The 13,644-nt window shown below is 42.5% G+C and overlaps 1 protein-coding gene and 1 long non-coding RNA gene across 3 annotated transcripts in view; both read right to left on the bottom strand.

The window, feature by feature from the left end:
* The window catches only part of LIMS1 (LIM zinc finger domain containing 1), a 140,962-nt gene extending 127,516 nt beyond the window's left edge, over positions 1-13,446 (bottom strand). Inside the window, exon 1 of one of the 2 annotated variants that reach the window (XM_036448003.2) lies at positions 13,242-13,446. Coding sequence is in view for 1 of the 2 variants with exons in the window: in XM_036448002.2 (XP_036303895.1) it covers positions 13,242-13,273 (32 nt within the window). In the remaining variant the exon portion in view is untranslated. The remainder of the gene's footprint in view (positions 1-13,241) is intronic. The other variant, XM_036448002.2, reaches the window with a different exon arrangement.
* Positions 11,609-13,210, bottom strand: LOC118724582. The gene is made up of 2 exons (XR_004989638.2): positions 11,919-13,210; positions 11,609-11,683 (listed from the first exon to the last, which is right to left on the bottom strand). It is a non-coding gene; the product is annotated as an uncharacterized LOC118724582 (long non-coding RNA).
* Positions 13,447-13,644: the final 198 nt, after the last annotated feature.

Below are 13,644 nucleotides of genomic sequence, written 5' to 3'. Positions count from 1 at the left end.
TCTGTACAAAATCAATAAAATAAATAAAAATAAAAAAATAAAAGCTTTTCAGGGATGGAAGTGTCTGAGAGGGGAATGAGACAAGCCAGTAAGCCAGGATAGGTAAAATGGGGAAAGTGAGACAAATAGTTAAACAATAGTTTACAGCCATCTAGCAAATCCCATCTTCCCTATCTAGGGGCACTTAAGAATAAAAGGTTTGCACTTCTCCTCCCAAACCAGAGGGTAAACAGCTTCAATCACCCTACTAGGGGAGACTGGTAACAGAAATCAGATTAGTGTTATTTTCCAACCACATTAAAGGACAGATCAAGTTGAGAATAAATCTTATTTTAATACATCAGCATAAGGCTGATGAATATCCTACTGAAATCCTCCCCTAAGACTATCTCTAAACACCCAGTCTTTAAGATCCCGCAAAACAAAGGTCCCAGCCCACACTCTCTCTCCCGGGAGCATACCCGTGCCTTCACTCTCCTTTGTCCCCTACAGCGTGCATCTATCTCTTAGACTTAGGGACCCCATGAGCCTTGCCACCAGGGCAGCAAAGGGCAGTGGCAGTTCATCCCAAGCAACCCCCTGAACCTGTCCTCTGACTTCTTAGTGAGTCAGAGCAGACCAGCCTAGGCTGGTTTCCCCAGCCCTTTGTTCATGTCCCCAGCTCTAAGGAACATCCCCTAAAATGCACCTGGATTCATGTTGTGAAATTTTTCCTGCATGAAGTCAAGAACCCACACACCATTGGCTGGCAAGAGGCCGATCCACTCAGGGCCAGGTCCCTTTTCCAGTAACAGAAAAGAGATAAGAAAATACAGAAAGGAGACTGGTAGCCTAATTTCATCTTACTTTTTTTCTTTTCCCATTCACAACATAGAGAAATAATAAATAATTATAGTCTTCAACACTGCCTAAATTATATCTATGCAGTTGTGCTGGATTAGAACACAGACATCTGCTAAGAAGAAAGTATTAACTAGCTAGTAGAACCACTTTCTTCTGGTTGCCTCTAAGCAAATCAACAATACACTTTGTACTAACCCAACAAAGGATAATTCTGTTAACTGTACTAAGAGTTCCACCTGGAATTTTCATTAACAGTATTAAAGCTATATATTAATATGAAAAACAAAAGATCACAAGAAAGATTACTAATGGTTGATCTAAAAGATTTAACACATTCCCTCTAGAAGCTTCCTTCCATGTCAAACAACTGTTCCTGCATTAAAAACTAAGAAATACTTGCACAGTACTGTTGGAATAACCCTTCATGTACAATTTAATGCCAACTGAAAAGTACCTTATTAGCATTTATCACACATTTTATGGCAATATTTAAAGAAATATACTACACTAAACAAAAAAAAGTTACCAAATAAAAAACATACTACAACATTATTTATTTGACAAGAATTTACTGAGTGTCTATTATGTGCTATACATTGTTATATGGACATGGGAAACAGGATTCCTAAAAAGTATAAGTAGTTTTTTCTAGGGCAATGCTATTTATACTTAAACTTTACCTCTTTATCAAAGTTTATCTAAAAACTCCAACTTCTTATTTTTACTTTTATCCCATTTGTTTAGCTAATCTCCAGCAATGCTTCCTTCTGGAAAGCATGATTAACCTGACACAGCAAAGGAAAACTTCATTTCTAAACAGTTCCCAAGCCCTGTATCCTTGGAGTTCCCATCTCTCTCTTAATCAACCAATGTTTGCTGCATATTCCAGAACCTATCACCACCACTTCCTGCATAGAAAGCATTCAGCAGTCGCCAACCAGTGGTCCGCGGACCACTTATGGTCCCTGAGGTCTGAAAGGTTGGTGACCGCTATCTAACTGACCAAACATATTATCAGAAAGAGATGTAGCTACTTTATTTTAAAAATAAAAAAGCTTCAAGTTTAGATAATTCTTTTTTTTTTTTAAATACAGAGAGGAAGGGAGATAGGTAGAGAGCGAGAAACGTCGGTGAGAGAGAAACATCAACCAGCTGCCTCCTGCACACCCTCTACCGGGGATGTGCCTGCAACCAATGTACATGCCCTTGACCGGAATCGAACCTGGGACCTTCCAGTCCGCAGACCGATGCTCTACCACTGAGCCAAACCGGTTTCGGCAAGTTTAGACAATTCTTTAAGTCTGATCTCACAGTCCCAAACTGACCCAAGTGGGATAAAAGATCTCTGATATTTTGAGGAATCACTGGAATATTTGTGTGATTTTTTTGTTGTTGTCAAATTCAGTAGAAAGTTATCTATGAAAATTAAACATTACTTTCTACACTTTACCAAGGCCCTTCCTCAAAGGGAAAAGTACTGGGAAATCCACCTCTAAAATAGAGTGGCAAAAATAAAGTAGTTTTCATATAACTGTATAATACTCATGTACTCATGATTAAAACATTCCATTACAAAGCATAAAGATATTGCCTTAAAAAGACATCTGCAGATGTTTCATGCTTTATATAGATCTGGCAAATACCCAAAAGACCAAAAATGCTCTAATTTCCTGACATGCATTGGCCAGCTTTGAAAAACAAACAGATAAACAAAAAACACATTAAGTCCAGGAACACTATTAAATTATTTCAAATATTAGAGTAACATCACTTTAATTCTGGTCCACCTTATAAAACAGATAACCTGTTTCCTACACATATATCTTAAAATTTTAAACACATTTTTTTTATCATTATCCTCAGTCATGTAAATAAATACAACCTCTTGTCATTTGTTGATTTGTTGATGTTGGCCATTCTGACAGGTGTGAGATGGTACAGCATTATTGTTTTCATTTGCATCTCTCGGATAATTGGTGACTTTGAGCATGTTTTCATGTTCCCTTTGATCTTCCTTCTGTCTTCTTTTGAAAATATTCTATTTAGGTCCATTGCCCATTTTTTAATTGGATCATTCATCTTCCTTTTATTTAGTTGCGGAGAAAAAGGAACCCTCGTGCACTGCTGGTGGGAATGCAGACTGGTGCAACCACTGTGGAGAACAGTGTGGAGTTTCCTCAAAAAACTGAAAATGGAACTCCCATTTGACCCAGTAATCCCACTCCTAGGAATATATCCCAAGAAACTAGAAACACCAATCAGAAAGGATATATGCACCCCTATGTTCATAGCAGCACAATCTACAATAGCCAGAATTTTAAAACAGCCAGCAGATGATTGGATCCAAAAACTATGGTATATCTATACAATGGAATACTATGCTGCCATAAAAAAGAAGGAATTCTCATCATTTGCAGCAACCTGAATGGAATTGGAGAACATCATGCTGAGTGAAATAAGCCAGTCAATGAAAGAGAAACACCACATGACCTCACTCATTTATGGATAATAAAGAACATTATAAACTGATGAACCAAAAGATAGATATAGAGACAGTAAAGCAACAAGCAGACTGTCAAATTACAGCAGGAAGGGTAGGGAGATCTGGGGGAGATAATAGATCAACAGAAGGACTTTTATACATGCATATAAGTACAACTAATGGACACAAAACTCTGGGGAGGGAGGGTATGTATGGGGGGGGTGAAATGTTAAAATATGTACACAGATAATAATTTAATTTTAAAAACAGTAAAAAAATAAAAAAAATAAAAATTATATCACATGTATACTGTGAAATACTAAGGTTGAAAACATAATGTAAAAAAAAATTTTTAAGAACCATAATGTAGATAACTAGATATTCCACATAGGAAAACCTCAAACACAGTTTATGAGGTTAAAAAAGCAATAGCCAGAAGTGGGTAATTATTATTTATTGAGCATAGAGTTTGGAAGATCTTCTCAACCTTTGGAAGAGGTTCTGGAGATGTGAATATACTTAATGTGAATGTACTTTAATGCCTTGAATGTACACTGCAAAGGTAAATTTTGTTATGCATATCTTACCACAATTTTTTAAATCCTGATAAAACAGCAAATGCACAACAGTATGATTAATTGTTTGCTTTGTTAATCTTCACCAGAGGATATTTTTCCACTGATTTTTAGAAAGAGTGAAAGGGAGAGGGAGAGACAGAGACACATATCAATTGGAGAGAGGTATCAATTGGTTGCCTCCTACACGCGCCTTGACTGAGGCCAGGGATGGAGCCTGCATCCCAGGTATGTGCTCTTGACTGGAATCGAACCCACAACCCTTCAGTCTTTGGGCCAACGCTCTATCCACTGAGCCAAACCCGCTAGGACCACAGCAGAATAGTTTTGATTCCATTTCTGTACAAAGGGAATGTGTATGGATATATACATAAATATATTATTTGTAGAAATTTTTTATCCTTTATCTTACTCTTACCTGATTCAGACATCCTAATAAGGCTCCAGACTTCTCTGCATGCTAACATTTAGTCCTCTGTCTCCCAACCCAAGTGTGGCATTCAAACTCGATTCCTAGCACCCTTTTCCAAGCTATTCAGATCCTGGTTTATCTAATCAGCTTCCAAACCTTTATGTTAAATGTCACTATGGACTCATCAAGCTCCAAAATATGTTCCAACATGAAAAAAATATGCAGGAAAATGCTCCCTCCTTGCCTCCTGTCAGCTCCAGTGTGGACATGTCTGATGAGATCAAATAAGAGAGATAAAAGGCTGGCATGAGAAGAGATACCCTGTTTCCCCGAAAATAAGACAGTGTCTTATATTAATTTTTGCTCCCAAAGATGTGCTAGGTCTTATTTTCAGGGGATGTCTTATTTTTCCATGAAGAAGAATACGGTACACATTTATTGTTAAATAAAAATAAAGGAAATTTATTACCTGTATACAGTACGGTAGTATGGTAGTTGTCAACACAAACCAGACAAACTGTGAATCCTACAGTATCAAGAATTTACTCATTTATTCAATGGCAATCATGTCATCATCTTCTGGAACATCTTCATAACAACCCAATTCCTGAATTTCCTGGTGAATTTCTTGTGACTCGGTTTCTTTCAGAATCAGTGGACCAAATCTCTCATGTTTAGCCTAGAAGGCCTTATTTTCGGGGGATGCCTTATATTTCACTCAGAAGGAAACCTGTAAGTAGGTCTTATTTTCGGAGGATGTCTTATTTTCGGGGAAACATGGTAGAACCACTGTTATTGGGGAATGCACAGTATGTGGCAACAGGCAGTGCAGCTCTTACTTCTCAAATACGTTAAAATTAAAGTTTTAGAAGAAAACATGTCAACAGTCCAATATGTAATTAGATGATATTCCTGTGGGTAGGAAGCCACAACTTAAAACATAATTACAAGAAATGTAAAATCAACAAATGGTTTGGTTTAATCTTCCTTCTATTTTAGTGCAACCCTAGCTATAAACATGACCTCTACTAAGGTTTACTTAAATGATTATCTGAAGAACAAACACATTATCCTACCTAATTAAGAAGGAATATGCTAATTGACCCTCACACCATCACAAAGATGTCAGCGCCCACAGTCAATAAAAAGGGAATATGCTAATTGACTGTCCCAACCTCAAAGATGGTGGCGCCCACAGCCAATAAGGAGGAAATATGTTAATTGACTGTCTCCCCTCAAAGATGGCAGCGCCCATAGCCATAAGATAGCGGCACCAGTCCCCCCAGTCCTGCTGGGGCAGCAGGCAAGCCTGGCTGCTCCACGCACCTGCCTCCAGAGTCCCCCAGTTCCTTCAGCGCCCCAGCCACCCAGAGCCGGCCCGAAGAACAGGCAAGCCGCCATGACAGCTGCCCAGTCGCCAGGGCCGCCTGAGGCTCAGGTAATCAGGGCCGACCAAGGCTTGTCCTGCTGGCAGTGGCAGCAGCAGAGGTGTGATAGGGCATGGCCTTCCCCTGATCACTGGGTTGCCTCCCGCCACTGAGGGCTCCTGGACTATGAGAGGGGGCAGGCCAGGCTGAGGGCCCCCCTCTCCAGTGCATGAATTTTCATGCACCAGACTTCTAGCTGAAAATAAAGATTGTCAGAATAAAGCTCTGCTCTACCATCATTAATTCATAGTTGTTGAAGTTTCCTTGGCCCAGTGGAGGAGCAGAAATGAAAGCTCACTTCCTGTGCTCACATTTAGTGAGAGAAAAAGCTATTCAGAAGATGGTTTAAGGAAAGGGATGAGATTTAAAATAAATAAGTAAATAAATCAAGACTTCAGTCTTGGTAGTTTTCTCTAGGACAGTGGTTGGCAAACTCTTTAGTCAACAGAGCCAAATATCAACAGTACAACAATTGAAATTTCTTTTGAGAGCCAAATTTTTAAAACTTCAACTCAACTATATAGGTAGGTACATTGTTATTAACTTAATTAGAACACTCCTAAGCTGGCCTAAGAGCCACACTCAAGGGGCCAAAGAACTGCATGTAGCTCGCAAGCTGCAGTTTGTCAACCACAGCTCTAGGACTATAGGACACAGAACAACCAGAACTGAAAGGTATCTTTTCTACCAACAAATCTCCATTTGTTTACTAAAAAATTAAGAGCTCAGCCCTGGCAGGGTAGCTCAGTTGGCTAGAGCATTATTCCAATATGCCAAGGTCGCGGGTTCGATTCCCAGTAAGAGCACATAAAAGAATCAACAAATGAATGCACAAATAAGTGGCACAACAAATCAATGTTTCTCTCTCTTTCAAAAAAAAATTTTTTTTAGAACCCCATTTCCTAACAATACAAACAGGCATAGAGCACTGAAGTTTTGTTATTTTGTTTCTGTGGGATTTTTAAAAATATAGAACACTTCACAAATTTGCACTGGGGCTGTTCCAATCTTCCCTAGTCATTCCAATTTTAGTATATGCGCATTTTAGTATAAACCAGCACTGAAGTTTTAGGAACACACTCATTTCCATGACATTTACACTTTTCATAGCAGAGGTGGCCAGTGTCAGGGAAAATCTTTAATGGCAGCAATCTTTCCAGTGTTCTTCTTGGCTTAGTTATTAAGTCCCACTAAAAATCCCCAAAACTAGAAAGCACATACTATAAGCATCCAGTACATAGTTTAAAGAGAAATCTCTGTATACGTTCCTTTTTAAATATGTCAAATATGTATACTTCCCTCATCATTTAGATTTACAGGGGTGTCGAACTCGATCAGAGAAGGGGCCAAAATCTAAAATCCAGCCTAAATCGCGGGCCGAATGGTTTACTGAACAGTCATAAACTGACAATGTTAACCAGAAATGTGAATTTAAAATGAGTGGAACAATCTTTTCCTTAACAGTGCTGTTAACCAACTCACGTGCTATCAAGCAGAACAGTAATATTGGTATCAAGCAAAACAGTAATATTGGAATGTACCTAAAATGCTCATTGTTTTGTTTTCTGGCTAGATGTCTGACACTGTTTTCCCCGGATCAATGAGTCAATGTTCGGTTTTATTTCTTGGGCTGTAGCAACCCACAAAACAGCATGGAGGTTGTCATCGGTAATGCGTGATCTGTGCTTGTTTTTGTTCAGATTCATTATTGAAAACATCTGTTCACAAAGATAGGGGCTCCCGAACATGGCTAGAATACGGGCAGCATGAAGTCGGAGCTCTGGCATTGAGTCAGGGGGCAGTAGAGGGTAGAAGTCCTCAATTTCAACATCCTGAAACCTTGATTTCAGGCCACTGTCAGACTGAAGCTCGATTATCTCCATCTGAAGGTGATGGGGCACATTGTTGACATCAACTGTAAAAGGATTGGCAAAGATGTCAAAGCCTGAGTGCTGTGTTCTAAAATCAGAGAAGCGCCGCTCAAATTCACTTAGTAAACGGCTAACTTTGGTAGCCAGCCGACTGCAAGGAAAAGTACCAGAAATAGTGGTTGAGATACTCAAACAAACGGGAAAGTGGGCAAGATTGTCCTGTTCCAGTTGGGACTTCCATAGTTGAAGTTTACGCTGGAATGCTGTGATCATGTCAGACATCTTTGTGATGACTTGTTTGCGTCCCTGCAGCTTCAGATTCAGTTGGGCGAGATGCTCGCATATGTCACACATCATAGCAAAATCACATAGCCAGGCGGGATCCGACAGTTCAGGCAAGGGCTTTCCTTTACTTTTCATGAAAAGAGCAATTTGTTCTCTGAGCTCAAAAAATCTTTTGAGGACTGCGCTCTTGCTCAGCCATCTTACTTCTGTGTGGTATGGCACGTCTCCATGCTCTGCACCCACCTCCTGTAAAAACTGCTGGAACTGGCGATGATTCAGGCCACGTGCCCGTATAAAGTTAATATCAATAGTTTTAATGACTGTGGTCATTATGTCATTCATGTCCAGAACTTTTCCACACATAGCCTCCTGGTGGATAATGCAATGATAAGTAATCAAGGGTGTGTGGCAGTGACTTTTTTGCATTCTTTCCTTCATTAGTCCAACCAAGCCTTTCTTTTCTCTGCACATTGAAGGTGCGCCATCGGTAGTTAGCCCCACCAACTTTTCCCAGGGTAATTTAAAATTATTTATAGATTTCTCCACAGCCTCAAATATCTCTCTACCAGTCGTCGTCCCATGCATGGCAGCTACATCCAAAAGTTCCTCAGTGACAGAGAGGTCGGTCTTCGTAGCACGTATAAAGATGGACAGCTGCGCTGTATCAGTGTTGTCTGTGCTTTCATCGATAGCAAGTGAAAAAGCGAGATAACTGCATGCCTGTTCGGCCAGCTGTGATGATAGATTTCCTGAGAGTTCTTGAACTCTATCTGCAATGGTGTTTCTTGACAAACTGACATTTTGAAAACTCTGTATCTGGTCTGGGCATACTTGCTCACACACTTTTAGCATGCATTGCTTCAAAAAGGCACCCTCTGAAAAACACCTTGAAGGACGGGCAATTTCTTCAGCCACTACAAAGCTTGCTTTCACTGCAGCATCATTTTTCGCTGTAGCCTTTGTAAACATTTGCTGCTGTGATTGTAGTTTGCCTTTTAGTTCTTTAACAATTTTATGCTTTTCTTCCAAAGTATATTTGCCATACTTAACATTATGTTTGGTGTCAAAATGACGACGTATATTGTACTCTTTCATCACCGACACTGTCTCATAACACAATATACACACTGGTTTGCCCTCTCTAAGCACAAACATGTATTCATTTTCCCATTTGTCATTAAATTGTCTGCCTTCACCGTCAACTTTTCTTTTCCTGGACATTTTGGGATCAATATTGGCAGTAAAAGATGTAGTTTATTGGAAATCTGCGTTAGAAGGAAAAAGTTGAAAACTGCACAGGGATAGCTTGATTTGGCAGATGGAGTGGAGAAAAAAACAGTCAATAAATGCCTGGCTGGGTACAGATAGCAGATTCTATTGCGATTTTTATGCCTGCACTTTATGCCAGGAACTGGCAGCTTCTGCTGTGTATTTTTTATGCCCGCACACTCACTCTCTCCTCGGCTCTGCCACCCGCACAACCACATCGGATGCCGGACTATAGGTCACGCCTCCTGAATCTCGCGTGACTTGTTATCTATGCGCATGTGTAATAGATAGCAAGTACGGCGGCCGGCGAGGCGGCTGGCGAGATCACAAGCCTCCTATGTCACCGAGCGTCATTATGATGGAACGCAGCGGAGTGCAGTGATGACAGCGCGGTGCGGGCCACATTGCAAGGCCTGGCGGGCCGGATTTGGCTCGCGGGCCTTGTGTTTGACATGTGTGATTTAGAAAGTCATTAACAGTGGTTCTCAAAGTATGGTCTGGAAACCTGAGGAGGGGAGGGCAGAGTGGTCTTTAAGACCTTTTCAAGAGGCCTAAAAGATCAAAACTATTTTTCATAATAATGCTAAGGTGTTCCTAAGAAGCTGATATACTGATATAGCCTTGTGCACTGTGTTGACACTTTCACTGATAGTGCAAAAGCAATAACAGGTACAAATGCTGGTCTTTCAGCACTAATCAAAGTAGTTGTAGCATAACCAAATTCTTCATGTACCTACAAAAAGAGAATGCCAATTTCTCGTTTAAGTGTCCTTAATGAAAATAATATTGCCACTCTGGAAAAGTCTGTCAAAAAACCTGGCAATTGTACTCCTGGACATTTATCTCATAGAAAAGAAAACTTATCCTATATAATAAAGAGGTTATATGCAAATGGTCATTACGCCACGACACGTACCAACCGATCAGCAGGAGGGCAGGGCAGCAAGCTACAAGTAGGGGAGAGCTAGAGGAGGGTGCGACAGCAAGCTTTGAGTGGTGGAGAGTTACAGGGGGGCGGAGCAGCAAGCTATGTGCCGTGGATGGGGCAGCCAGCTGAGGCAAGCAGCAGCGAGCTACTCACGCGTGGATTTGTGCACAGGGCCACTAGTATTTACATAAAAACCTGTCCACAAAATTCACAATAGCTTTATTATTAAACAGAGGCCCAGTGCATGAAATTCATGCACGGGTAGGGTCCCTAGGCCTGGCTGGCAATCAGGGCTGATCTGAGCTTCCTGGCTGTTGGCCAAGGCCTTACTTCCCGGGTTGCCGGGCATGGCCTTCTGTTGTTCCACACCACCCCCTTGTGGTCAGCACACGTCATAGTGAGCAACCGAATTCCTGGTCTCCAGGATGAACTCCAGAGGGGACACTTTGCATATTAGCCTTTTATATATATACTAGAGGCCCGGTGCGTGAAATTCATGCACGGGATGGGGGGCTGTCCCTCAGCCCACCCTACACCCTATTCAATCTGGGACCCCTCAAGGGATGTCCGACTGCCCATTTAGACCGGATCCCATCCCATAGGTTTCGGGTCTAAACGGGCAGTCGGATATCCCTCTCACAATCCAGGACTGCTGGGTCCCAACTGCTCGCATGCCTGCCTTTCTAATGGCCCCTAACCACTTCTGCCTGATTGATGTCTAACTGTTCCCTTGCCAGCCTGTTTGCCCCCAACCTCCCTTGTCTGCTGGACTGGCCACCCCTAACTGCCCTCCCCTACAGGGTTGGTCGCCTCCAATTGCTCTCCCTTGCAGACCTAGTCTCTCTCAACTGCCCTCCCTTACAGGCCTGGTGCTTCCCAACTGCCCTTTCCTGCTGGCCATCTTGTGTCCACATGGGAACAGGATCTTTGACCACATGGGGGCAGTCATCTTGTGTGTTGGAGTGATGGTCAATCTGCATATTACTTTTATTAGATAGTATAGAGGCTGAGTGCAGAGGTGGGGGCCAGCTGGTTTTCCCTGAAGTGTGTCCTGGATCAGACTGGGAGTTCCCTTGGGGTGTGGGGCTGCCTGGTGAGGGGCCTACGGTGGTTTGCAGGCCAGCCACGCCCCCTGGTGACCCAAGTAGAGGCCCTGGTATCTGGGGTTTATTTAACTTCGACAACTGAAATTTTGTAGCCTGGATTGGAGCCAAACCTTCTGTTTGCTCTGTGGCGGCAGCCATTTCTGTTAAAATTTATGATTCTTCTATACTTGAAACTCTGTAGCCTTAAGCGGACCCTGGTACAGGTGTGCCAAGAGCTCTCTGCCGCAGCCCTTCCCCCATCCTGACTGGTCGTTGCATGACAATGTCCCGGACAATTTGCATATTCCTCTATTAATAGTATATATAGCCCCAAATTGTAAACAGCCCAAATGTTATACTCTTACTAATACTGTATATCCACTGTATAGTTTATTTTTTACAAATATTTTAAATTTTGTATCAACTTAATATTTATTTAATACATTTTAATGAAGAAAAAACATCCTTGATGAAGCAGTATAAATTATGAATGTTATAAATCTTGACTCTTGCCGGGACCGGTTTGGCTCAGTGGATAGAGCGTCAGCCTGCGGACTGAAAGGTCCCGGGTTCGATTCCGGGCAAGGGCATGTACCTTGGTTGCGGGCACATCCCCAATAGGGGGTGTGCAAGAGGCAGCTGATCGATGACTCTCTCTCATCGATGTTTCTAACTTTCTATCCCTCTCTCTTCATCTCTGTGAAAAATCAATAAAATATATTTTTTTAAAAAAATCTTGACTCTTGACTTTCATTTTTGTCACTTGAAAAAAAGGTATGCATATCCTGGCCATTGTGGCTCAGTTGGTTGGAGCACCAAAAGGTGGTGGGTTCAATTCTCAGTCAGGGCACATGCTCAGGTTGTGGTTTGATCCCCAGTTGGGGGCAAATGATAGATGTTTTTTCCCCACATGGATGTTTTCTTTTCTGTCTCTCTTCTCTCTGAAATCAATTTTTTAAAAAGATTTTTAAAAAGAGGTATGCATAAAGCACTTCTGCTGCACACCAAGATAAATCAGCTTTCTCGAGGAAAAGCATATGTTAATAGAACATAAATTAAATGCTTTTTTCATGATACATTTTTACTAGAAACAATAACATGACAAACCATGGTTTGTAGACATTTCTTGAAACTGAACAAAATGAGCCTGTCACTTTGAGGAAAACAATTGATAATAGTTGTCTACCAATAGTAAAATCAAGATTTCAACTGAAAATTAGAATGTTGGAAAACTTGTATCCACCACTTTGAGCCTGACTGTTTCACAATACTTATGGGAAATCAGCGGTGATATTGTATAATGAAATGTGTCAGCAATTTCGAAGATCTGCCTTAACTTGGTGAATCAGTATTTTCCAAATGATAAACATAAGATGTTACAATGGGTAACAAGCTCATTTAAACTGCCGGATAGAACAATGAATGTATCACATGTGAAAAGTTCATTTGTAAGACTTCAGATTTCACATCCAAACTAATCTTTAAGAAACTAGCAGTAACCTCTTTTGGGTGTAGTAACAAAAAATAGCCACAATTACTTAAAAACCTATTAAAATACTCCTCCCCTTTCCAACCACTTATCAGATTTTTCTTCATGTAATTCAATCAAAATATATGGCAATAAACTGAAGGCAAAGGGGATAGGAAAGTCCAATTGTGTTCTTCTATGCAAAATATTTTAAATGTCTCAGTTTTCATTTCTAATATAGTAAATACCTATAGGCAAAACTACCATAAGTTACTATTTTTAAAATGGGTGCTAAGACCGCTGGCCTATATCACATTCCTACTGCTAGAATATAAATTATTCACTCAAATATTTGACGTTGAGTACTTTGCTAAGCACTAAGACAATATCGCCCTCAAAATCTCATGACATATGGGACACGTCCCGGGAACCAAAACCCCTCAGAAGCGCCGGGCAGGCCGCCGGGCGGGCGGCGGGCGCGGCCGGGCGGCCGCAGGGCTCGCCGGCCGGAAGGCGCGGGGCAGGGCCGGCCGGCGCCGCCCGCAGCCTACGTGGCGGTGCTCGGAGCGCGCGGCCGGGAAGGGCCCGAACTTTACCTGTTGGTCATTCCTGCCGCCACGCCCAGCATCTCTCCGCGAGCGCCGTTCCTCCGCGCCTCGGCCCGCGGCGCCCCGCCGGTCTTCCCCTCGCTCCGCCGCAGCCGGGAGTGGGCCGACGGGCGGGCCGCCGACAGGAAGGAGAGGCGGACCAGGGGCGGGGAGGCCGCCGCCTCATCCTCCGCCTCATCCTCCGCCTCCGCCTCCACCAGAGCCCGCTAAGGCCGGGCTGGCCACGCGGGGGCGCGCAGGAGCGGGGAAGTGGGGGCTCGGGGGCGGGAGACCAGGCCCCGCCCGCCGCAGAGCCCGCCCGCGCGCCGGGGTGAGGACCGCTTCCCTGTCCCCGCATTCCAGAGGCCCAGACGTCACAGCGCTGGACTCTGACACCCATCTTGGATGACGG

The sequence above is a fragment of the Pipistrellus kuhlii genome, unplaced genomic scaffold (genome assembly GCF_014108245.1).
Source record: "Pipistrellus kuhlii isolate mPipKuh1 unplaced genomic scaffold, mPipKuh1.p scaffold_m20_p_2, whole genome shotgun sequence".
NCBI lineage: Eukaryota > Metazoa > Chordata > Mammalia > Chiroptera > Vespertilionidae > Pipistrellus > Pipistrellus kuhlii.
This window is presented reverse-complemented; position numbering and strand designations above follow the sequence as displayed.